General features: G+C 41.9%; 1 protein-coding gene across 7 annotated transcripts in view; it reads right to left on the bottom strand.

The window, feature by feature from the left end:
- The window catches only part of ATP10D (ATPase phospholipid transporting 10D (putative)), a 79,075-nt gene that overhangs the window by 41,181 nt on the left and 14,932 nt on the right, over positions 1–22,962 (bottom strand). For 2 of the 7 annotated variants that reach the window (XM_061584445.1, XM_061584447.1), the window contains exons 2-7: positions 14,642–14,928; positions 12,132–12,326; positions 6,198–6,402; positions 4,883–4,968; positions 4,284–4,390; positions 2,631–2,762 (exon numbers count right to left, since the gene is read on the bottom strand). In XM_061584445.1, coding sequence (XP_061440429.1) covers positions 2,631–2,762; positions 4,284–4,390; positions 4,883–4,968; positions 6,198–6,402; positions 12,132–12,326; positions 14,642–14,889 — 973 coding nt within the window. In that variant the 5' untranslated portion in view covers positions 14,890–14,928. Of the gene's footprint in view, positions 1–2,630; positions 2,763–4,283; positions 4,391–4,882; positions 4,969–6,197; positions 6,403–12,131; positions 12,327–14,641; positions 14,929–15,535; positions 16,013–22,962 lie in introns of those variants that run through there. The other 5 variants (XM_061584443.1, XM_061584448.1, XM_061584444.1 and 2 more) reach the window with 4 other exon arrangements.

Genomic DNA, 22,962 nt, shown 5'->3' with positions numbered 1-22,962 from the left:
CAGTGTTTCTCATTGACAGCAATGACCATCACCATCTGCTCTTCACCACAAGGTCCCAGAGCAGGTTGTAACAATGTAAAATATGACATTAGAAATAGTTTAAAACACATTACAATCACAACTAGAGTGGGACTTCAAAATATATGTATCACAAGTGTCAAAGGCCAGGGTAAAGAGGCTCGTTGTCAGCATTCACCAAAAACAATACAGTGAAGGTGCCAGATGAACCTCTGTAGGGAGGGAGTTCCACAAGTGCCTCAGAGAATGCCCTCTTCTGGGCCATTCCCCCGAGCTTCTGAGGGCGGTGGAACTACCAAGAGGGCCCCTTCTGCTGATTTCAACATCCAAGAGGGTCTTTAGGGAAGAGGTGATCTTTCAGATATTTGGGGCCTAAGTTGTTTAGGGACCGGAAACACACTGGCAACCAATGCAGCGGTTTTAAAGTAAATGGATCTAAATGGAGCCCCAGCCAGCAACCTAGTCACTGCGCTTTGGACCACTTGAAGTTCCCGAGTTGTCTTCAAGGGCAGCCCCAGAGAGCTCATTGCAATAACCCAAACTGGAAGTTACCAGAGCATGGAGTACCAAGGGGTCATAGCTGGTGAACTAGCCAGAGTTATGGGTTAAAATCCTCACCACCACCATCACCCCAGGAAGTCGCCTTATACCAGGCCAGACTACTCGTCTGTCTAGTCTAGTATTGCCTCTTCTGACCGGCAATGGCTCTCCAGGGTCTCTGGCAGTGGTCTTTTCCTTCACCTGCTGCCTGATCATTTTAACTGGAGATGGCAGGGATTGAAGCTGACAGCTTCTGCAGGCAAAACATGTGCTCTGCCGTGAAGCTAGGGCAGCAAATGAAGTCTACAGTAGCTTCACGGTTTTAATCAAACTAGGGATGGGAAGTGTCATGACCCCCAGACCCTCAAGGTACTGGGTTCATGCATCAGACTCAGACCCCCACCCTTAGGGAAATGAGACTGGAACCAAAAAGCTATTACTTCACCCTTGCCAAGGCTGTGTACGCTCACAACAACCCTGCAAGGTAGAAGGTAGGCTGCCACCACCCCTGTATACTGGTCCACTCAGAGCCAGGGGATCTCTGAGCCCAGAAGATATATAAAACCAAGGTCCTAAAAGGCAAGAGTCACAGTTACACTCCTTGCCAGGCACCTCTGGTTTAACACTTAAAATCCAAGCCTTTAACTTCTTAACCTTCTTTGGTAGTTAGTGACTGAGATTGGTCAAGGTACTGAATCCAGAACCACCCCTTCTCTCAATTGAACACACCAGGTTAAATAGAAGTAGCTTTATTAAGATATATAAGTGCACATAACATATAGCAGCAAGTAATCCTTTAAGACCATTCACCCAACAGGGGTTTAGGTTCTTACAAGAGAATTCATACACACAACAAGAAAATAACAAACTAACTCACCTAACTACTTACACACGAGGTAGTTGGTTGTGTGGCACCTCTCCTAAGAGAGATGGATGTTCAACATAAAGCAATGGAACCAGACATAGGTTGCCTTCCCATAAGCAACCCCTGGAACCATAAGGCAGAAAGGTTTGGAACTCTGGTGCCAGTCAGCATAGGCAGAGAACAGAGAACAAAGGCTATGGGTCTCTAGCCCTATACTTAAGGGAAAAGGATCCTAACGGTCCAAAATTAATTGACCAATCAGGAATTGGCTGATGTAACTTTCTTCTCGATGTTTCTCACATTTTCGCGCCTTCAGGCCCCCCTCCCAACTGTGTTTTCCAACTGTACAGGCCAAGGATGACCTTGGGTACCAGGCACTTGCTAATCAGCAAAGATAAACAGGTGCAGCTTGTTAAGGCTTCTCTAACCATCTTCAGCTGGGAAGCGAAACTCAGATTTGCAAATTGGCAAAGGCTTGTCTTTTCCAACTGTAACCGTCTCCCAGAGTCCCTTACTGGAGCCAAAGTATTGCTATTAGATTTTTAATAACTCATGACCATTACAGGTTCATGACAGGAAGATCTGTCGATTTCGCTTGTCTGTTTCTCAGTTTTTCCAATCTTAAATTTCGTTCTCCACATTTCTTCAGCAATTTCCTAATTTTTATTTTTAAAACATCCTCATGAAAATACTCCAGCATTTTTGTGTGACTTTCTCCTAATGAACACAATTTTGTAGGCAGCTTTGACTAATGAACACATTTTTGCAAACAATTTCTTGTCATATAATGCATTCTTGCATGTTATTTTCACTCATATATTTATTTTAATGCCCACTTTCTCCTAATATATGCATTTTTGTAAACATTGTTTGGTTGGCAAACTGCATCACAGAATTCAAGTAAGTGAATTTGACAGATTTGGCTTCAAATGCAAACTGAATCAAAATTTTTGCCCATCCCTAACATCTGAAAATGGTTTCTTAGAATAAAGTTCTTTGTAAACAGAAGTCAAACGCAGCCCGTCTCTGGTGCTGAAATAAGAGTCAGCTGCCAATCCAGTCAACTTCTGTGCATGGAATGCCTCTGGCAGCAAAAATGTCTTAGGACACTAAACTTCATTTTCAAATCCTTAAAACAGAGAGTCCTAATCAAACCTAGAAAGAGAGAATATCCTACTTGGTAGATTGGATCTTACTCTTCACTTACCCAGTGCCCCTACAATGCACATCACAACTAGAAGCAGAACACACCAGATGATATCTCTGTTTAAGTTCTTCTCTAGTTTACTTCGCTTGTAACGAGTCCCTGTGTTGTTTAACATTGCTTTGGTTTCGTGACCTTTTGACACACAAAACATGTTGGATCTTTTAATGCAAACTAGAACAATTAAAGAGCATCCCACAAGGGTTAAGAACAGATAACACGGACACTAAATATTCTTGTTCGTTAAATTTGTGAAGAGTCTCTTGATGCTTACTAGATACAAATGGCCATATGTACTGGAGAAAAAGGTGGAAATCCTAATAAAATGATAATTTGGACTAATTATGGTAGTTATGCAATGTCTGCATATAGCCAGCCAGAAAGAAATCAAGTGCAGAAAGCAAATATGAAATTACTTGCCAGACAAAGTAGGTGAGCTGCATAATGAGCATGGGGGAAAGGTCTTTGGGCAGCTACAGTGGGACAGATGGGAATACTCCAGTGGTGGCTGGTGCCCATGGAGACTGGTGGGGTGGAAGGCAGGCAGCCCCATAGGAAATGGAGTCGGAGTCAGAGTCAATGACACAGACAACTAATGCTAGTTTTTCCTCCTCCTCCTCCCTTCTGTGGTCTACCAGGGCAAAATTGGAACTAAGGAGGAGGAAGCTGAAAGGCAGGACCATCCCCTGGACTGGTTGTAAACAGGAAGGCAGGTGGGGAGGGGAGGTTGGCTGAGGGCAGATAAAGGTTGGTGGGGAGTGCCCCATATACAAGCCTCCACTGGAATACTCTGAGGGCCAGACTGTCCACAGCTGCATAACCTTACTCCGGTTTGACCAAGAAGTAAAAAACCCAGTTGCTATGCAGAAAGGGGCAGACTCTGTTCCCAGTGCAACCCCGCCCCAATCAGTTGTGGTGCCCCAATTGTCTCTTTAGAGAGGCAAGCCTTTAGCCTATGTTAATGTATTTTAGGCACCAGGTAGAATCCTTTCTATTTCCCAGGAATTTTAACTTCTGTGTTTCTTAAAATCTACTAGTATCATTTTAGTGCTACGTTTTACTAGTCTAAGATGTTCTGCTCTGTTACTATAAACTGCCCTGGACATTTTGAATTGAAGGAGGCCATCGAAATATTTTTTTTAAATAAATAAAATTAAATTCTATGGAACTACAGAAAAAACCCTGTCCCCTGTCCAAGAAACTGATGCCAGGAGTCTTTGCAATTTACTAGACCTCACTTCCAACCCTCACCTGGCATTATAATGGGCTAATCCTCTATATTCAACTGTTACACAACTAGGATAGTCTTTGTCACACAAAACTTTAGGATGTATCCAATGAAGAGTTGTATGTAATGTTCGTCCTACTTAGAATAGACTCACTGAAATTAATAAGCCTATGTCCATTAATATCAATGGGTCTACTGAGTAGGGCTAGCATTGGATACAATTTATTTGGGTTGTAGTCAAGTCCTACTCACAGTAGGTCCACTGAAATTAATGAACCTAAGTTAGTAATGCCCATTAATTTCAATGGGTCCATTCCAAGTAGGACTTAGTTGAATACCTCCCTTTGTGTTTGCAAGTGATGGCAATGGATGGCTTCCTTCTGTTTCTCAGGCAGTGTAACCCAGCGATTTCTAGCCATGGCACTGACCTGCATACACCACAATGCCAACAACAGTTTCTGTATTTCTGACAGTGCATCCTCTCATCAGCAAGTTTTCCTTACTCAGGCCCACTCGCTCCTTATCTGAATGTTCACTGTAAAGACATTAACACAAGTCCAGCTGTAATCGTTATCTGTTTAGGGATGCTCCTCAAGAGTGAGTGCTTTTGTGTTCACAAATATTCAGCATACACTGTAACACCCATGGACAGACTTTTAAAAGAATACACGACAGAGCATCTTGTCTTCTTTGAAAATATCTTCATGTGTGGAGGTTTGGTGTTTTGGGGGCAAGTAACTGCCAGGGCACTCTGAAGAGGACACTTTCAATGCACCCCCCCATTTTTGATGGTAAGTCAAAAATCCACCCCCAAAAGCAACTTGCTGTCAAGTCACATTCCATAATCCCTTGTACCTCCAGCCCCCATTTGCCTCTTGGTTGGCAAATGAGGGACCAACCGGCAGCCATCAAGCTAGGTTTGGCCTGGAGACTGCTAGTTGCTGACCCTTGCTTTAATATGAGTGCTATAAGACTGTATCAAGCGGAGACAGCAAACAGCGTTAAGAGCTTACCCCAAATTACTTACATAAAGCCCCGGAACCTGGTGAGATCATTGTTAGGGGCCTCACATTCTATTCTACTTGAGAAAGCTTCTGGATCAACTTCAGTGCCCTATATATGGATGGAGGGAAAGGGGGAAAAATGAAGCTCAAACATAGAAAGCAGCAACTTCTAGACATAATGAATTCTTGTGTCAACAAATAGTATTGTTTCTTTTCACATCTGTCCCCCTAGCTGGCATGACAACTTGATGTAAAACCCAGGTATTGCTAAATCTAGATCCTCAGAGAACTGAACAGGTTCACAGACTACACATGGTCTACTTTACTGCTTATTGGACAAATCCTAGGGAAAGAGAAGAAACACTGTTTAGCAAATGAAGAAAGAGTATTTTTAATGACTGATAAAGGGCCCATAGCCAAGCATCAGAATGCCTGCTATGCACGTATGACATCTCAGATTCAGTTCCCAACATCTTCAGTAGCAGGTGGTCTAATACAGACCTCTATTTGAGAAACACAGAGAGCCAAGGCCTATCAGACTAGAAAATACTGGACTAGGTAGATACATGGCCTCACCGTTTAATCAAGTTTCATGTGCCATATAAGTAAAAACTGTTTACTTTTTTATGAAGAGGTAGAAATACAACTGGCAAACAAGTAGAGGGGGGAAAGGAGTTTTTCTTTTTAAGGTAGAAGATTCCAGTCATAAGCGACTCCTTTGACTTGATACCTAACTAGTCATAGCATGGGGGTGTATAATATATGGTATAATAATATACATGGGCTGATTAAACCCTGTCTTGGATTTCTTATATATATAAAATATTTGCAGACCTGTCACTCAGCTGCCATTCTCCCAGCTGTGAAATGGAAGCTATGAGATAGTGTCTCTCATAGTTGTGGGGATAAAATAATTGCTTGCAGAGCTTTGTATGGATTGAGTGCTAATAAAGATGAATAATCTCTGTTGCGGTGAATGCCCAAAATGTGGTGAATGTCAACATTCACCAAGATCAAGTGAGGGAGTGTCTCTGGAACGACATCCCATGAGACACAGGGGCTGCTGCCAGAAGAAAGAATGTGGTTGCTGTCTGTGTTCCCTATTCATGCAAAAGCTTTTCCTTGTGTGCAAAGTGGCGGGGGGGGGGGAGAGGGAAGGAGACAGGTATACTGGAGACAGAACAAACAGAGCCAGGAGTCCCAAATCAGGTACAAACAGCACTGTCAAAAACTAGTAAAATGTAAAGGATTTTTTCTTCCAGCATCATTATGATATCGATTATACTGAGGCTTTCTCCCAACAAGTGCCAGTTTATCCCAACAAGTGCTAGTTTATACCTGCTCAGCATATCCTTTTACAACCTGCCTCTGTTTTAGGTTGGTCTCTCCATCAAGGCTTGATGTTTCAAGGTGACAGATTCCATCGCCATCACTAGTATATATCAGCACCATGTCAGCGGGAATTTTCTCATTGCATGACAGTCGGATAAAATCACCAACTTTAACCTCTTTCCAGAACTTCTCTATGTATCTCTTTGCATTTCTGGGGGGAAAAAAACAGGAAAGGGGGCAACCCTATCTTAAAAAATGATAAACTAGTAGGAAAACACTGTAAGCAATAAACTGCCACACACTTAAGAGCCTGCAGGATCAGGCCAATGGCCCACCTAGTCCAGCATCCTGTTCTCACTGTGGCCAACCAGTTGCCCTGAAAACACCAAACCTCCACACATGAAGAGGCAGAGCACAGCCATCATGGCTAGTAGCTACTGATAGACCTTTTCTCCATGAATTTGTCTAATGCTCTTTTAAAGCCATCCAAGTTTGTGGCCATCACTGCCCCTTGTGGGAGCAAGTTACATAGTTTAACTATGCACTGTGTGAAGAAGTACTTTCTTTTGTCTTGAATCTTCCATCATTCAGCTTCATTGGATGACCACCAGTTCTAATGAGAGAAAACGTCTCTATCCACTTTGCCCATGTGATACATAATTTTATACACTTCTATCATGTTACCTCTTACTCGCCTTTTCTCTAAACTAAAAAGCCCCAAATGTTGCAATCTTTCCTCAAAGGGGAGCCACTTCATCCACTTGATCATTTTGGTTGCACTTTTCTGAACCTTTTGCAGTTCTACAATAACCTTTTTAAGGTGAGGTGACTAGATCTGCTTGGGACCACATGGCTTGGGACCACAATACCTGATGGAACGCCTCTCCCAACACGAACCCACCCATACACTATGCTCAACATCAGAGGCCCTCCTCCAGGTGCCTACTCCGAGGGAAGCTGGGAGGATGGCAACAAGGGAGAGGGCCTTCTCAGTGGTGGTCCCCAAATTATGGAATGATTTGCCTGACAAGGTGCACCTGGCACCAACACTGTTATCTTTTTGGCGCCAGGTCAAGACTTTCCTCTTCTCCCAGGCATTTTAGCATGTGTTTTTAAATTGTTTTTTTTTAAAGTGTTTTTAATTTGTATATTTGTGTATTTGTTTTTAATGTTTTTAATTGTTGTAAACCGCCCAGAGAGCTTTGGCTATGGGGCAGTATACAAATGTAATAAATAAAAAATAATAATAATAGAACTGTACACAGTTTTCCAAATGCAGCTGCACCAAAGTTTTATATAACATTATGATATTGGCAGTTCTATTTTCAATAACTTTCCAAATGATCCCTAGCATAGAATTTGCCTTTGTCACAGCTACCACACGCTGGGTTGACATCTGCATTGAGCTATCTACTACAAGCCCAAGGTTTTGTCCCTGGTCAGTCACTGCCAGTTCAGACCCCACGAACATGTGAAATTAAGATTTTTTGCTCCAGTATGCATAACTTTACAGTTGTTTACACTGAATTGCATTTGCCATTTTACCACCCATTCACTCAATTTGGAGAGGTCCTTTTGGAGCTCTTTGCAATCCTTTCATGTTTTAATACCCTGGAACAATTTAGTATCCTCAGCAATCTTGGCCACCTCACTGCTCACCCCTAACTCTAGATCGTTTACGAACAAGTTAAAATGTGTAGGTCCCAATACCGATCCTTGGGGAACTCCACTTTCTACAGCCCTCCACTGGGAGAACTGTCCATTTATTCCTACTCTCTGCTTCCTGCTACTTAACCAGTTCCTGATCCACCTTTCCTCTTACTCCATCACTGCTACGCTTACACAGAAGTCTGTGGTGAGGTACCTTTTCAAAAGCTTTTTGAAAGCCAAGTGCACTATATACTTTGAAAGCCCAAGTGCTTAAAAGTACTTAAAAATCCACTAACTTCTCCCCCAGGAAAAACAAAAGTTTTTGTTACGTAGTCATTCAATTGTGACTTTATATGAACAAAGGAAATTCTATGATCAGATCGAATTAGGCATGTTCAAAATATTTCCTGGTAAGAAAGAAGTACAAATGTTAACTTTAATTTGTCAAGTGTAGTCTCGATCATCTACCTTGCATGCAAAAGTTCTATGTAGGCGAGGCTCTGACTGTGTATAGAGTCTATGTGACATTGGGAAGCAGAACTGTGCACGCTTGACTCCCCTTTGGTGTACTTGCCATGCCTCTAGTACCCACACAATGGACACTGTTGTGGAACTGGGGGTCAAAAATATAGAGTTCAGTGTATGTGTGCCCAGTCTGCACTATCATACTACTGCACCTTCCATTGAGAGGTAATGATCATATATAGCAACCTACTTGCACAAGAATCAATGTATTGAAGCTCTTCCTTGAATCTGATGGGCAACACGCAGCCAACAAACACATCAGGGACCAGGGCTGGAGCACTGCAGGGCAATTGTGATCTTGCAGTAAGAGCCTCACCTGAATAGGGCTGGATGTGTACAGTGACTTTCTTTCTCTTGTAGTCACACATTATACACCCTTCAGATACTTAGCTCTTCATGCCTTTCAGGAAATAGGAAAAGCTGCCTATTTGTTTCAGGCACAAAGTGCTGGTTTTTACCTATAAAGCCCTAAAAGACTTGGAAACCAATTACATGAAAGACTGCCTTCCTCCATATGATCCTGCCCAAGATCTAAGATCTTCTGTAGAGGTCTCTTTCATTTGTCTCTTCAGATATTCATAAGGTGACAATAAGTGTCAGGGACTTTTCTGGGGCGGCCCCCTCCCATGTCTAGATCCCCCTCCACTAAAGGATCTGTGTGGCTCCTTCACTGCTTGTGTTTAGGAGGGCAGGGAAAGCCTTTCTTTTTCCACCAGGCTTTTGAACTCTCCTACTTATTTCAGCTGTTGTATTATCATTGTTATTATTATTTTGCTTGAATATATTGTTTTACCGTTCCTTAGAGAGGAAGAAAGAAGTAGCCTCACTGAATTCAATGAGACTTATTTTTGAGCAGGCATACATAGGACTGCATATATAAAATGTAGTTTAAGGTTCTAAATTATTTTTACTGATAATTTTAATGTTTCTTGTAAACCTCTTAAGAGTATTTTTACAATCAAGTGGTATACAATCAAACACCTCGTTACCCTAGCCTTTGACACCCAAGACGTATATATTGAAGACCCACCTGATTTTGTGGTTTTAGGTTGTTTTTAATTGTTTTTAATGCTGTATTTTAAAACTGCTGTAACCCACCCTGGGACCTTTGGGTGAAGGACAGGTTATAAATGCTGTTCTTGTTAATATATATTTTGTTAAATAAACAAACGAACAAACAGAGTCTCCTGTTGCTTAGACTTCCTTCTTCAGAGAGGGGAGCTCTCTGAATGTCCCGCTGCTTCCATTCCCCTGTCAGATACCAGCCACAGCAGTCATAAGAGGAGGGCATACAGAGAAATGAAATGAGGAAGCCAGCCATATTTATGCTTGCAACAGTCTGTTCCTCTTCCTGAGCAGCCACTAAAAGAAACACCTCAATATTTACAAACTATAATGTAATCACAGGCAGGTAAGATGCCTGGATTGAGATACACCTTTCTTCTACCCACCCAGAGAGTGGAAGTAATTAGTTACAAAAACTTGTAATTTTTTTTTTTTTAGGAACGAGTAGGTAATTTCTTTACATTTTGACTGTAACAGAACAAGTAGTAATTTTAGGAATAATTGTAATGTTTCCAGCATTACTTTTGGGCAGGGCCAGATTATCCATTAGGATTAGTAGGCTGAAGCCTGGGGGCCCGGAGCTCTTGGGGGCCTGCGATCCACGGAAGCAGGACAGGAGGTGCGGATCACAGGACAAGAGCTTCCGAAACGCCCGCCATCCCCCCGCTTCACTTACCTTTTTCTCCGCTGTTTTTTGCGGTTTGCCATCAATCAAGATTGCAGCTGAGGTTTCCCTAAGGGACTGAAGCCTCTGCTGCCATCTTGGCTGATGGCACGCATGCGTGCTACATGTGCTCATTGCTGCCATCAACCAAGATGGCGACAGAGGCTTCAGCCCACTAGGAAAACCTCGGCTGCCATCTTGATTGATGGCAAACCAGCACGTGCAGTGCGAGCAGCCACAAAAAAAGCACAAAGGTAGGTGAAGCGGGGGGGGGATGGGATGGGACGGCGGGCGGCTCAGAATCAGCCTAGGGGCCCTCCTCAGCTTAATCCGGCCCTGCTTTTGGGTGCTACTGAGGGGGGGAGCAGGGGAAGTCTTCTGCTCCTCTGATTCGTGGATGAAAATCATGTGCCTCAAACTGGGTTTCTGTGCAGCATTGCTCTTCCCTCATGTTCTGTGAGTGTTTAGGAGGTGATGAGGGAGGAGGTAGAGAACGAGATGGGGGTGGAGTGGAGAAAACAATTGTTTAAAAAATGGACAATGGTGGGGAAGAATGCAGTGGAGGGAGAAAGTAGCCAGAGGGCAAGGATGTGGATGAAGGAAGAGAAGGAGGCAGCACCGGAACGGAGATAAAGAACTGTGGAAGGGACAGACGACGTGCGAGTGTGTGTGTGTTAATACTGTGTTTGCACCTGGTGTGCAAAGTGGCCTCCACCACCCTCTCTGGCTACTTTGCTGCATTTGCAGTGTTTTAACTTCTTTGCACCCTGGGGAAAATGTTTGCTTCGATGGGTGTGCCTTAGTGGATGGCAGGGCAGGGTCCAGGAGGTGGTTGAGTGACAGACAGTGCTGGCTGAGAGTGTGTGTGAGGGTTGCACTTGGTTTGAAGCGCAAAGATGTGAGCAGTGACCTCTGCCTCTCTCCCTGCCTCCCTTACTAGCAGAGAGACCACCACTGCTATCTTAAGGATAAAAAGTATTGTTCCATTACCTCTGTGTGTGTGTGTTCATTTTCAATGTTGTTTTAAGCTACTTAGGTGTGCAGCAGCCAAGACCAGAACAACCTTGTAGGCACGCTAGGTTTTTTTAAAACAGCCAGTGTGGTGTAGTGGTTAAGGTGTTGGACTACAACCTGGGAGACCAGGGTTCGAATCCCCACGCAGTCATGAAGCGCACTGGGTGACTTTGGGCCAGTCACTGCCTCTCAGCCTCAGAAGAAGGCAATGGTAAACCACCTCTGAATACAGCTTACCATGAAAACCCTATTCATAGGGTCGCCATAAGTCAGAATCGACTTGAAGGCAGTCCATCATCACATAACTGTAGTTAATTGTAGTGATTACTTTTGAGTAATGGTAAAGTAATCAATTCCTTTTAGACCAATTGTAACTGTAATGGTAATTTATTCCTTTTTAAAAGTAATCTTCCAAGCTCTGCACCCACTCCTCTCCCCAGATAAGAAGGGGATGTGTGGCAACAAAAGGCTTCGGTTCTTTGCAGCTCCCCATGGCTTATGGCAGTTTTTATGGTGCCTTTCAGATGTTTTGGACCACAACTCCCATCAGCCCCAGCCAGTACAAGCGTTGTAGTCCACAACATCTTGAGGGCACCAGGCTGGGATAGGCTGGCTTATGGAAAATTCCTGCAACTGTACACACTCCCCCCACCAAATCACACATAAATTCATCCATGTTAGACAACCCAGATACCAATGGTACAGAAAACCACTGTGGCCCAGAAGAATCAACAGGATCTCACTCCACTCATCCATCTCCCAGCACAGGTCATCCACCAGGGTGGCCAAGGCAGTTTCAGTCTCAAAACTGGACTGGAAGCCAGAGTGGAATCGATCTAAATATTCAGTTTCATTCAGGAAAACCTTACGCCCAACCCCAAGGAAGATTTGGCATGCCTTTGATTATTTTCAGAGATAGGATAGTGGGTTGGATGAACAATAGGTTTGATGGAGAAGGTGAGCAGTAATTGTAATACTGCATTTGTCAAAAGCAACGGTAACATTGTTTCTGATTTACTTACCTACGGTAGACCTGGGTCACTAAGTTGTTTATTTTTTTGTCTAATTTGTATTTTGCATAATCCTCCAGGCCATCTTTCACTGCAATAATTGTGAGAACCACAACGAGAGGGATCATTGTGATTTCTTTCCGAAAGGCTTCCACCGCTGGAACCCAGTTTAGCAGAACTATAAATAAGAAATATAAATTGGCAACTCTGAAAGAAACAAAAGAACAGAACAACACGTAGGATGTTGGTGTCAGCCATTGAAGGGAGTGTAAAAAAGAAAATGGTCTGGAGCTGGATATGACACACCTAAGAAAGTATCAGTTAACTTCAGATTTGTATTTAAATCAGCTTGTTAAGGATGTTAAGTTGCCACTTGTGTGCCAAAGCATGTGCATACATGCTATGACTGTGTGCATTCCATGAGATTACAAACAGAAGTGTTATGTTACCTGTGAAGCATGACTAGCCAGCATGTAGGCAATTAAATGAACTATTAACTAGGGCTGTGCATGACTCCACTTCACTGGATCTTTGTCCTTCAGTAAACACACTTGGAACTTCTGCAAAAGGTTTGTACCCACAAAAACCATAGCACTGTAAGGAGTGGGGATTTTACAATCTAATGAGGTGGGCGGGTGGGTTTTCCATCTCCTCCCCCTTAAAAGCTACCAAGGGCAAATGCTGCACTCAGCAGCCAGTCACTTAAGAAGAATGACATGGAGAATGACACTACGAGATGATGCAACGTGATGGGTCTATAGGGGGAAGCCATCTCCCCACTCCAAACAATGTCCTGGGAACCATGATACATCATAATGTAGCATCATTCCCAGTACCATTCTAAACAGATTTCTAAAATAACCAGTAACCAGTTGCTGCCTTTGTTTAGTTTTAAAAACTGTAAAAATAACAAGAGAGATTCCTTGGGTGCCTTGTCAAATTTGATAAGCACTTCCCCCACCTAAAGGTCTGCCCCCTGGAAACCTCTGTACATTTAGATCAGTCCAACTATTGACAAACCCATGTAAGTAGGAAAAGAAAAGTGAATCAGAGTATTTTTCCTCTTTTCTCTGGTAGGCAGGGCCCATTAAGGTGGTGGAGAGTCTATCCTGTATATGAAAGTGGTGCTTGACATTTGTCAAGAGGGAAAGCATGGAATGGAGATTCTAACTCTGGGGTAGCCAACACAGTACACAGACAAGATCACTTAAGGGGGCTTTAAGGAATAGAAAATGCTGGTCTTTTTTTCTGTCGATGCATGTTAATTGTGAAATAATTGTTCTAACTGTGCTAGTGATTGTGTACAAGAATGTAATCCTCAGTACATGGTGTGGAAAAGGCAAGAGAATCAAAATGCCCTGTTTTTGTTTTTTAAAATTCTGGCCCACTGATTTAGAACAGAGGTTGCTAACATGGTGCCACCCCCATCATCCCTGATCACTGGCCATGCTGGTTAGGGTTGATGGGGGCACTGTCAACATACAAAAGCAACTCTTCTCAGTCTGTTCAGCATACATGTCCATCACAGCACCTCCTACACCAACAGCTCTGAATAATGTCACCATCAATTGAGAGGGTTCAGGGGGTATCCCTACCCTACTGAGGCCCCTAGAAGCAGGAATGGGGCCTGTGACAGGGAGGCAGGAAGAAAAAGGCAGATCACAGAGAAAGAACAAACCTGGTGTGGTCACAGCACATGGACACATATTCACAGAGCTTGGAAAAGTTACTTTTTTGAACTACAACTCCCATCAGCCCAATCCAGTGGCCATGCTGGCTGGGGCTGATGGGAGTTGTAGTTCAAAAAGAGTAACTTTTCCAAGCTCTGCATATTCAATATGTTGGCAAGTTCAGGCAGGGAGAGCAATGATGCCATGGTGGCCTGCAACAGTTCACGGGTACAGGCCTATGTACCAGAAAGTGGATGTAGCTAGAGAGCCACATATAAAAGAAGGCAGAAGCCCCAATCATCTATGTTTTCATCAATTACTGCTGTTGTGAACAGTCACTGTGCTAATTTTGCATGCATTTAAGCTTTCATTAAATTATTACATGCTATACTTTTTCTATTTCATTGTCATCTCACTCCACTGTTTACTGTCAACTAAGGATAACACTTCATGCATCTGACACCAAAATGTTAGTCCTACAGGTGTTAGTCGTACAGGTGCCACAAGACTTCTTAATATTTATTGTGGTGACAAGCTAAGGTGGCTATTATTCTGGATGTTGCAACCAATACTATCTGATTAATAATAATAATAATAAAATTTTATTTATCAGACGCCCATCTGTCCGACTGAACGGACACTCTGGGCGACGTACAATATAAAATACACTCAATATATACATAATCATCATCACAGTATTAATATCATAGCATCTCGTCTAACAGAACCATCCTACGCTAACATAGTATAGAACCTAACCCACCCCAGAGATCCCATAGGCCTGCCTGAAGAGCCAGGTCTTCAAGGCTCGGCGAAAAGTCAACCATTTAATTTAACCATACAGTGCTTTACCTGTGAAATTGTTCAGATATGTTCCTTGGGATAAAGGTCCATAATCTGTACTTTGTAGTCCGTATTCTGTTATTCTTATACAGTCTGGACACTTTTTCATATTCTTCATTAAAATGCCCCAGACATGGTATAACTGTCCTATGTTTACTGGTTGTCTTGGCTGGCTGTGGGGAACTGCCAACATCCCTTTCTTCTGCAGATATCAGGCGCCGCCAGTGGTATCTGGCCCACTGAAGCGGCTCTGCCATGTTCTTAGAAGGGTTCTTCAAACCAGGTTGTGTCCTTTACTTTGCAGCATGTGAAAAGAAAAGAAAAAATTACAAAATAAGCTTGGTGAAGTTCTAATTGAAATAAAATTAAAATCCAATTTATTCAAAGCAAATTAACATTATTTATGTAGCAGAATATTTTGTTATTTGTAGTTACTTATTTTGAAAACTAATAAAAACATATTGAAAAAATAAAAGCAAATTAACATCAAATTCTAACCATTAGATATTAACCATTTCAAACAGACCACAAATCTTTGATTTATGAAAATCATAACAAAATGACAATGCAGAGCGATTTATTTGGGTTTAATTATGTTGGTTATAAAATAAAATAAAAACCCGAAGTCTTTGTATAAGACATTTTTCAAGAGGATCATTTTTTAATTCTGTGTTTGACTGGAGAGCTTTAAGTATCAACAGGCAGGAAGCAAAGGAACACTGGCCAAGATCCCTAAAGTAAAATCCTCATATTGCTGAGATTGACAAAATACACCCAGTCTATATCTGCCAAGACTCAACATAGCCCTCCTTCCCTGAAGGAACAGACACACCCTAGCAGTGTCTGTGAGGAAGACCAAACTAGTAGGCTACAAAGACCATCAGACACTTCTCTTTCCCTTACCTCCACATGGCTGGGGAGGAGGTTACTGGGAATATATAGTCATATCCAGGCCCTCCCTTAGCATGTGTGGGGCCTGGAGCAAAAGCATAACTGCCCCCCCCATTCTTTCTCTCTCTATATATCCTTTCCTCCAGGCAGCGGCGGAGGCTTTGTATTTTGTCTGCTAGGAGCTTGCAGCTGCGGCTCCCTTTTTTGCAGCCTTCGTTGGCGGCGGCTTTGTATTTTTTGGCTGCAGCTCCCTTTTTTGCAGCCTTCGTTGTAGACTCGCTTAGCCTTTCTTGCTGTGAGGTTTTCTCCTTCCCATCTCGCTACCGCGGCTGTCAGGAAACCACCGCTGCACCTCTTCCTCCCGGCTCGTTTCTACGCTTCTCTCAGCTCGCTACTTCAGCGTGAGGAGGATGCGGCTGCTGCTTTTATATGCAGATCGCCAAGCGCAGGGCCCCCCCAAAGCACATGGCTCGGGGCAACTGCCCCGCTTCCCGGTGCCTAGGGGCGGCTTTGGTCATATCTTGCATGTCACCTCGGGACAGGCAACCTGAAAACTGGCCATAAACTAACAAACGGACAAATAAGCATGCATGCCAGAAGAGCATCTCTGTACTTCTAGTACATCTGAATCCTTGGAGCTTCCCCAATATCTTTGGTGGCCCTTAAAGGAAACCTCAACTGCATCACCCGGTTTATTGAAGAGTTCTACTCAAATTCTCAAGGAACAGGAAAACAGAAAGCTGCCCTATGCTGAGTCAGACTATTGGCCCATCTAGTTCACCATTATCTAGAATGACTAGCATAAGCTTTCCAGGATTTCAGGCAGGAGACTTTCCCAGCCATACCTGGAAATGGCAGGGATTGAACCTGAGACCTTCTGCATGCAAGGCAGATGATCTACCACTAAGCTACGCACCTTCTAAATCACCCACTGCTTATTATTACTGAGAAGCTCAGTTCAGTTGGAACTTTGTACGTGCCTCAAGACTATGCCAGTGTGCATATGTGTGATTTAGCTTCATTCTAGTAGCAAGCACAGTGATAGTACAAATGCAGGCTAAGAGCAAGCTAAGCATCGTTTTATTAAGTAAATCTCCAGAGGTTCCTGACAATTATCCTCCAAAGACTAGGTACAGAAAAGGGGAATCTCCCCATAGTGACCAGTATTATGACTGCATTTGCTTAATGAAGTGCAGGTAACACCTCTAATTTGGCCATTAATGATCCCTTGTGAGCATGGATGTAAGAAGGCATTGTTTTCCATTCCTGCATTTGTCGTATGCAGCACTGTTTCCGTTACAGTTTGCCTGTCTGCCAAAAATGACATTATTCGTCTGCTGTGGTGAAATTACATAACTAAAATTATGTTATGTTTTCCACCCCATTCATTTCAATACAAAATAAACACTTTCCAAATGGAAGGGACATAATTAATTACTTATCATTTGCAGATTGAAAGCAACAACAGGGAATGACAGATGGTATGCGCTGGATTAATTTTCATTCTGGACACGGGATGAATATGTGAACATGGGCAATTTCTGATCCCGTTTCTGCCAGAACTCTCCAACATCCCTTCTTAATTATTATATTATAATGACAATAAAAGAAATTGTGTGGAGCTTGCATTTAATTCCCCTAAGCAAGCTTAATAATATTGGCATTTATTGGTTATTGCAAAATCCCCCATACATAACCAAGATAATATTGGTGTGTGCCAAGGTAATCATGTCCAGTGCAATAATATCTGTGGTACTAAAATGTCCCCAAATTAATAGTTCTGGGAATACAGGTGTAAGATATGAGTTCAAACATACATGTGAACAGACACATGAGCACACCAGGTAACATAACCCATGGTTTGATCACTGTTGAATTAAAAAACTGAGACACCAGCTGTGTATCCTACTTTTCCAGTGTCTGTGGCTGCTTTCACACTGCACTTTATTCTGTTATTCTGACAATTTCTTACCTGGTAATTTGCACGTTATATTTGATCTTTTACACGGTGTACAAACTAGTTCTGGAATTCCAGTGGAATATAGTGCAAGTTTAGCACTAATTTCCATGACAAATAACAGAAATAATCCGTTTGCAAGCTTGGGAACCTGGAAAATCGCAGGAGTTTTTCGCTAGTTGCAGCTGCTCACATGACAGGCATCCCAGCATGCAGTGTGTTCCCGCACTTTAGGCGCGCACTGTTTTTTTGCCTGGCAAAAATTGTACTGGTGTTCCAGCGCAGGCATGGGTAGCAGTAGCATCCCCCCCACAACTATATATATGTATGTATGTATGTTTGTATATATGTATATACATCAGGTGCTAAAAGGAGAGGGGTTGCATGGTGACAGGTAAGATTTTAGACCTCCTACATAGTGGGGAACTACAGTGTGCATGTGTATAAAGGGTGAGGGACAAAAACAAGACATTCATGGCAGCTGTGTGAAAGTCAGTTGTGCAAAAAGCTGGTATATTGGCTGAAAAAGCTACTGTTCCTTCACGCAACAGGTACTGCAGTGTGAAAGGAATTTTAGAAATCGGGACAGAAGCGCTACCGTTTTAATCCGTTAAACTAACACAATAATTACATATATATAATCTCAATCCGGAGCCATTCTGTGCTTGCAGAGGACAATCCAGCAATCTGCTTGTCCTTAGGTCCTGCATGTGGTTACGCTCCCTTACTGAGACACACCCAGCCTGCACACCAGGAATTATTTATTATTATTATTATTTATTTAATTTATTAGTCTCCCATCTGGCTGGTTGTCCAGCACAACATAAAAACATACAGTTCACATTAGAGCCTTAAAATTCCAACAATAACATTAAAATCTGGAAGAAAAGAAGGGTGACTACAGTGCCCTATGGAAAGCCTGAAAGAGGTTCTGCTTTGACATAACTGGTTGCAATAAAGTGTGCAGACTAGAGATGTGAAGGCCCGGAAAAAAAACCCAGAAAAATCCAGAAAAAAAACTTTTTCTGTTTTTTCCCAAAGCCTTTTTGTTTTTTTCCCCGAAAAATTGAAAAAATTGAAAAAAATGAAGACAAAATGAATTATGGAATGTTTTATTTTAGCATAATGAATAAAATGTTTCATTGAATCTTGGTTCCCCCCTTTTTCTGTTCTTTTTATGGGAATGGATGCTTTATGTCTGCTTGACACTGTGGAGGACTAGCAGAGACATAAATAATTTTTCTCTGTTATTAATGTTGATGTTTTTTTCTGGGTTTTTTGTTTGTTTGTTTGCCTGCTCCTCATAAACTGGCAAAACGAAAGAGGTTCCTTACAGTTCAGGTGCTTCTTACAGTTCAGGATCTTGTAGATCTATTTGTTGCCAAAAAAAAGTAAAAATTTAAAAAAGTAAATTCAGTTTGTAGTAATTGTTTGAATAAAATGTACTTTTAATATACCAAATGTGATACTTTTATGCCAAACCAACTTGTACATAATTACATTTGATGTTCCTGAAGGAGCAAAGTGACTTTCAATCTGTAAAAAGTGCTAATATTGCATTTTTTCAATTTTTCCAGAACTTTTCATTTATTTTGGAAAAAACACACAGAAAAAAACGGGTTTTTTCCATGGCTTCAAAATATCTGGAAATTTTACATTTCTAGTGCAGACAAAGTCACTGCTCACCCAGTCCAAGGGTGGTCGTGAAGCGTCCTGCTTGGCTCCTATTGGTAGCCATGCCATCACCTGCTCTCCACATACATGCAGACTGGATTGTGTCCAGTGATTCAACCTCAAGGGGTTATTTGTTGTGAGAATGAAGGAGATGGGGGGAAATGAATTGCCACAAGCTGTTAGAAGAATGCAGGAAATAAGTAATACTGAGGAATGCATATTAAACCTAAACTTTTCTCTCTCTTTCTGCACATGCTATTTTTCTTTGGCTTTTTTTTTACTCAAAACCAGTGCTGAATAGGGATATATTCCCGTATAATATCAGCAGCAGAATATACCTTATCCACTACATTCCCATGAACAGATATTGCAATATATCCACTTGCCGTTGCTCTGATAGCCTGCAGATACTCCTGCAGGAGCAGACACAGAATAATGCCTCAACAAGACATCCCAGCTTCCTAGGCTAATGTGGATAGGGCAACAGGAAAAGCTGTGAGCCTGAGCTGATAACACCATTTTGAAAGGAAAAGCCATTTAAACTCACAGCTGGTCATCCAAATCCTTGAGTCAGCATCAATGCAAGAACTGCTGTTGAGGGAGTCTTGATAACATTGTGCCCCAGGGGCCCATCTGTGAAATGAGCACCAAGATCATGTGACCCAAGGAACTCTTCTCAATGAATTAGAGGGGGGGACAAGAATGTGTGGGCCATCTTGAGATTTTCATAAGGCCAAAGCTACAATGCAAAAGCTGACTTACTCAGCTACTCCTCCAGATTAACCACTGCTGGTAGGTAGGCACCAGGTGAATGAATCCTTCCCATTTGTTCAGCTCATGAATTTACATTACAGACTGTACACTCCCTAGTTTCGAATGAGATAAATGACAGGAAGGCAGTGGTAAAAACCCATTGGCTTATTAGGTGGAGGGGCAGGGAGGAGAATGACTCTCTTTCGAACCTCAGCTTCATCACAGTGATGTAAGACTCACATCAATCACTTAGCCACAGATAGTTCTATTCTGTGCTGGGTTTTTTTGCTGTTTTTAAGAGATGCAGAAGGACTCCAACTCCTATCAGCCCTGGCCAGCAACCAGGGCTAATGGGCCACACATTCCCCATCCTTGCTCTCTATAGAGTACCAAATGTCCACGTTCATGAACAACATAATAAGAATAGCCAGATGATGCATACTGAGCCTCAAAATACTTGCCACATAAAAAGTCATATTTTTCTGTGAATCCATTATATAAACCAGCTATGGCCTCATTATCATGTATTTGGTAAATGTATAAAGAATAATAAAAATGCCTCTTCTAAAGCAGTCCTAAAATGTTCCAGGCCAGAAAGTACTCTGGATTAGATTTTTCTGAGCATATCAATACACAATCCCAAAATTATTTATTTATTCAATTCTTAACCAACAATGAAGTTCTCTGACTGATTTAAAATTAAAACTATAAGATATACGAATAAAAAGTGAATGTGATACTATGACTGCTTATATGCAGATAACTGAGCACAAATGGTTATACAGGAGTGATTTGCTTAAATTTAGCCACCTTTTCATATGAAGATATGTAATTTTTAAGACTATAATCACATTAAAGAAATCTTAAAGAAATCACATTAAATTTTTAAGACTGTAATCACATTAAGTTGATTAATTATATGGGTTTTAGTTAACTGATAAGAAGTCTGCATGTAAGAAATCATTTTAAAATATATCGAGGCCATTCTATTTAAAGTTTAGATACAATGGCACTGATAGATTATAAATCCATTCCTTGGTAGTTCCATTTCTTGCTATCACACCTGCAGTGTTTGTATAGCACAGAGTCTGTCTTGATTGCAATCAGCATAGTCCAAAGGATAAGATACTGAACGTGAAATCTCCGGGACCCGAGTTTAAATCCCTACCTATTTTTACCCACTGGTAGGTCTTGTCTTGCATAAGTCTCTCAGCAGTAATTCCTTATCAGGAATTTAAATGAATTATTTCAGACAGGATATACAAAAATGAATGATAAGAATGCCCATTGGAAACAATGGGAGTTATCCTACAGGAGCCCTCATGTGACCCATTCTATTCCCTCCAAGAATCCATTTTGTGTTTTGTTTGCAGCCCACATTTATTTCCCTGGAGCCCAGCAATATCAATTGGCATTTGCAGCTCCCTGTATTTCCTGTTGTCTTTCAGATAGCTCCCATTGTTTCCAATGAGCAGTTTTGTCATTCCTTTTATTACATCCCAACGCAAGTACCACTGTGAGAGCAGGACAGATTTTGCTTGGTACCTGAAAGCGCACCTTCCCCGGTATCAACCATCTTGAACCCTATGAACAGCAGGTGAGGTGACAGAGCCTTTTCAGAGGTGGCTCCATTTGTGGAATGCTCTCCCCAGTGAAGTGCATCTGTCTCCTTCATGAATGATCTTCAGGAGGAATTCTGTTCACCCAGACATTTGATGGCTGAAGGAGACTTCTAGCAACTCAGAGATCATTGAATGGAAGACTGTTTTTAGTATTTTTATCTGTACGTGTTTTCAGATTGCTTTTTGTTGTTGTTGTTAAAATGTTGTGTTGATCTGTTTACTACCCTGGACTCCTTTGCGAAGATGGGCAAGATATAAATTCAATAAATAAATAAAATTCAATAAATGAAAAAGATCAAATATAGAAATGAAGGTACCAGATATAAAGGGCTAGGTATAAAGTTCCAAAGCCTGGTGCCATCACAGAGAAGGCCCTTTCTCTGACAGCTGCTCACCTAACTTCTGAAAGCAGGGGCATTCAGAGCAGGGCCTCTGAGGAAGCATGCAACCAATTTGAAACAATTGCCAAACTAGCCTCTTGTAGTCCATAAGCAGCCCATAAACAAGTTTGCCAGACAACCTATCAGTCACCTATTCCTTTCTAGTGCTAAAAAGAACCTTTTAGGAAGCTGAACTCCTCCTTCAAGGGAAGAATGGGGAAACTGCCTCCATGTTTTGAGCAGTCTACTCCAATATCTCAGGAAGAATAATGCATCCATTTGGCAGTCTGAGTTTCTTTCAACTATGAGTATGTTAGCCATATCAAACAAAGAAATAAGGGGGGTGAGAGAAAAATGATTTGGCCTTTCACTTTCTGGGCTCCGTCCTAGGTTGGGCTACCAATCATTCTAGCTACCAATTGCCACTGTATTTATTAATTACAGTGGGTGCATGCAGATGCTTGGTTCAAATACGATTATTACCTTATTTGTGTGGTTTTGGATATTACTATGTCCTATAGGTCCATAGAGAGCCAGTGTGGACTACAACCTGGGAGACCAGGGTTTGAATCCCCACATAGCCATGAAGCTCACTGGGTGACTTTGGGCCAGTCACTGCCTCTCAGCCTCATGAAAACCCTGTTCATAGGGTCGCTATAAGTCAGAATCAACTTGAAGGCAGTACATTTATATAGGTCCATATTTTACACGTACAATAGAATAGAAACAGCAGAATAGAAACATTGAATACAAACAGTAGAACATAGAGCTACATTACACAAGAATTCTTAGGGTTATTTCAAACCATCAGTATTTCTGAAAAATGTCTTAACAAAATCTCTCTCCCTGTACACAGTGATGTCTGGTTCTCTGTGTTTTTCTTCTTTTTTTGTAAGAATTCTGCTACCATAGGGCGTGGATCATAAGCAGCAGTTTTTAATTTTAATTTGCTTTTCAACTGATGCATTTACTGGTAGGTGGGCAGGCTAGTGAGAATTTTGATAGGCTAGTGACTTGTTTAAATGTATTTGCATGGCTATAGTCACTCCCTAG

The sequence above is a fragment of the Rhineura floridana genome, chromosome 9, assembly GCF_030035675.1.
Source record: "Rhineura floridana isolate rRhiFlo1 chromosome 9, rRhiFlo1.hap2, whole genome shotgun sequence".
Taxonomy (NCBI): domain Eukaryota; kingdom Metazoa; phylum Chordata; class Lepidosauria; order Squamata; family Rhineuridae; genus Rhineura; species Rhineura floridana.
Note: the sequence above shows the minus strand (reverse complement) of the source record. Positions and strands in the feature narration are given on the sequence as shown.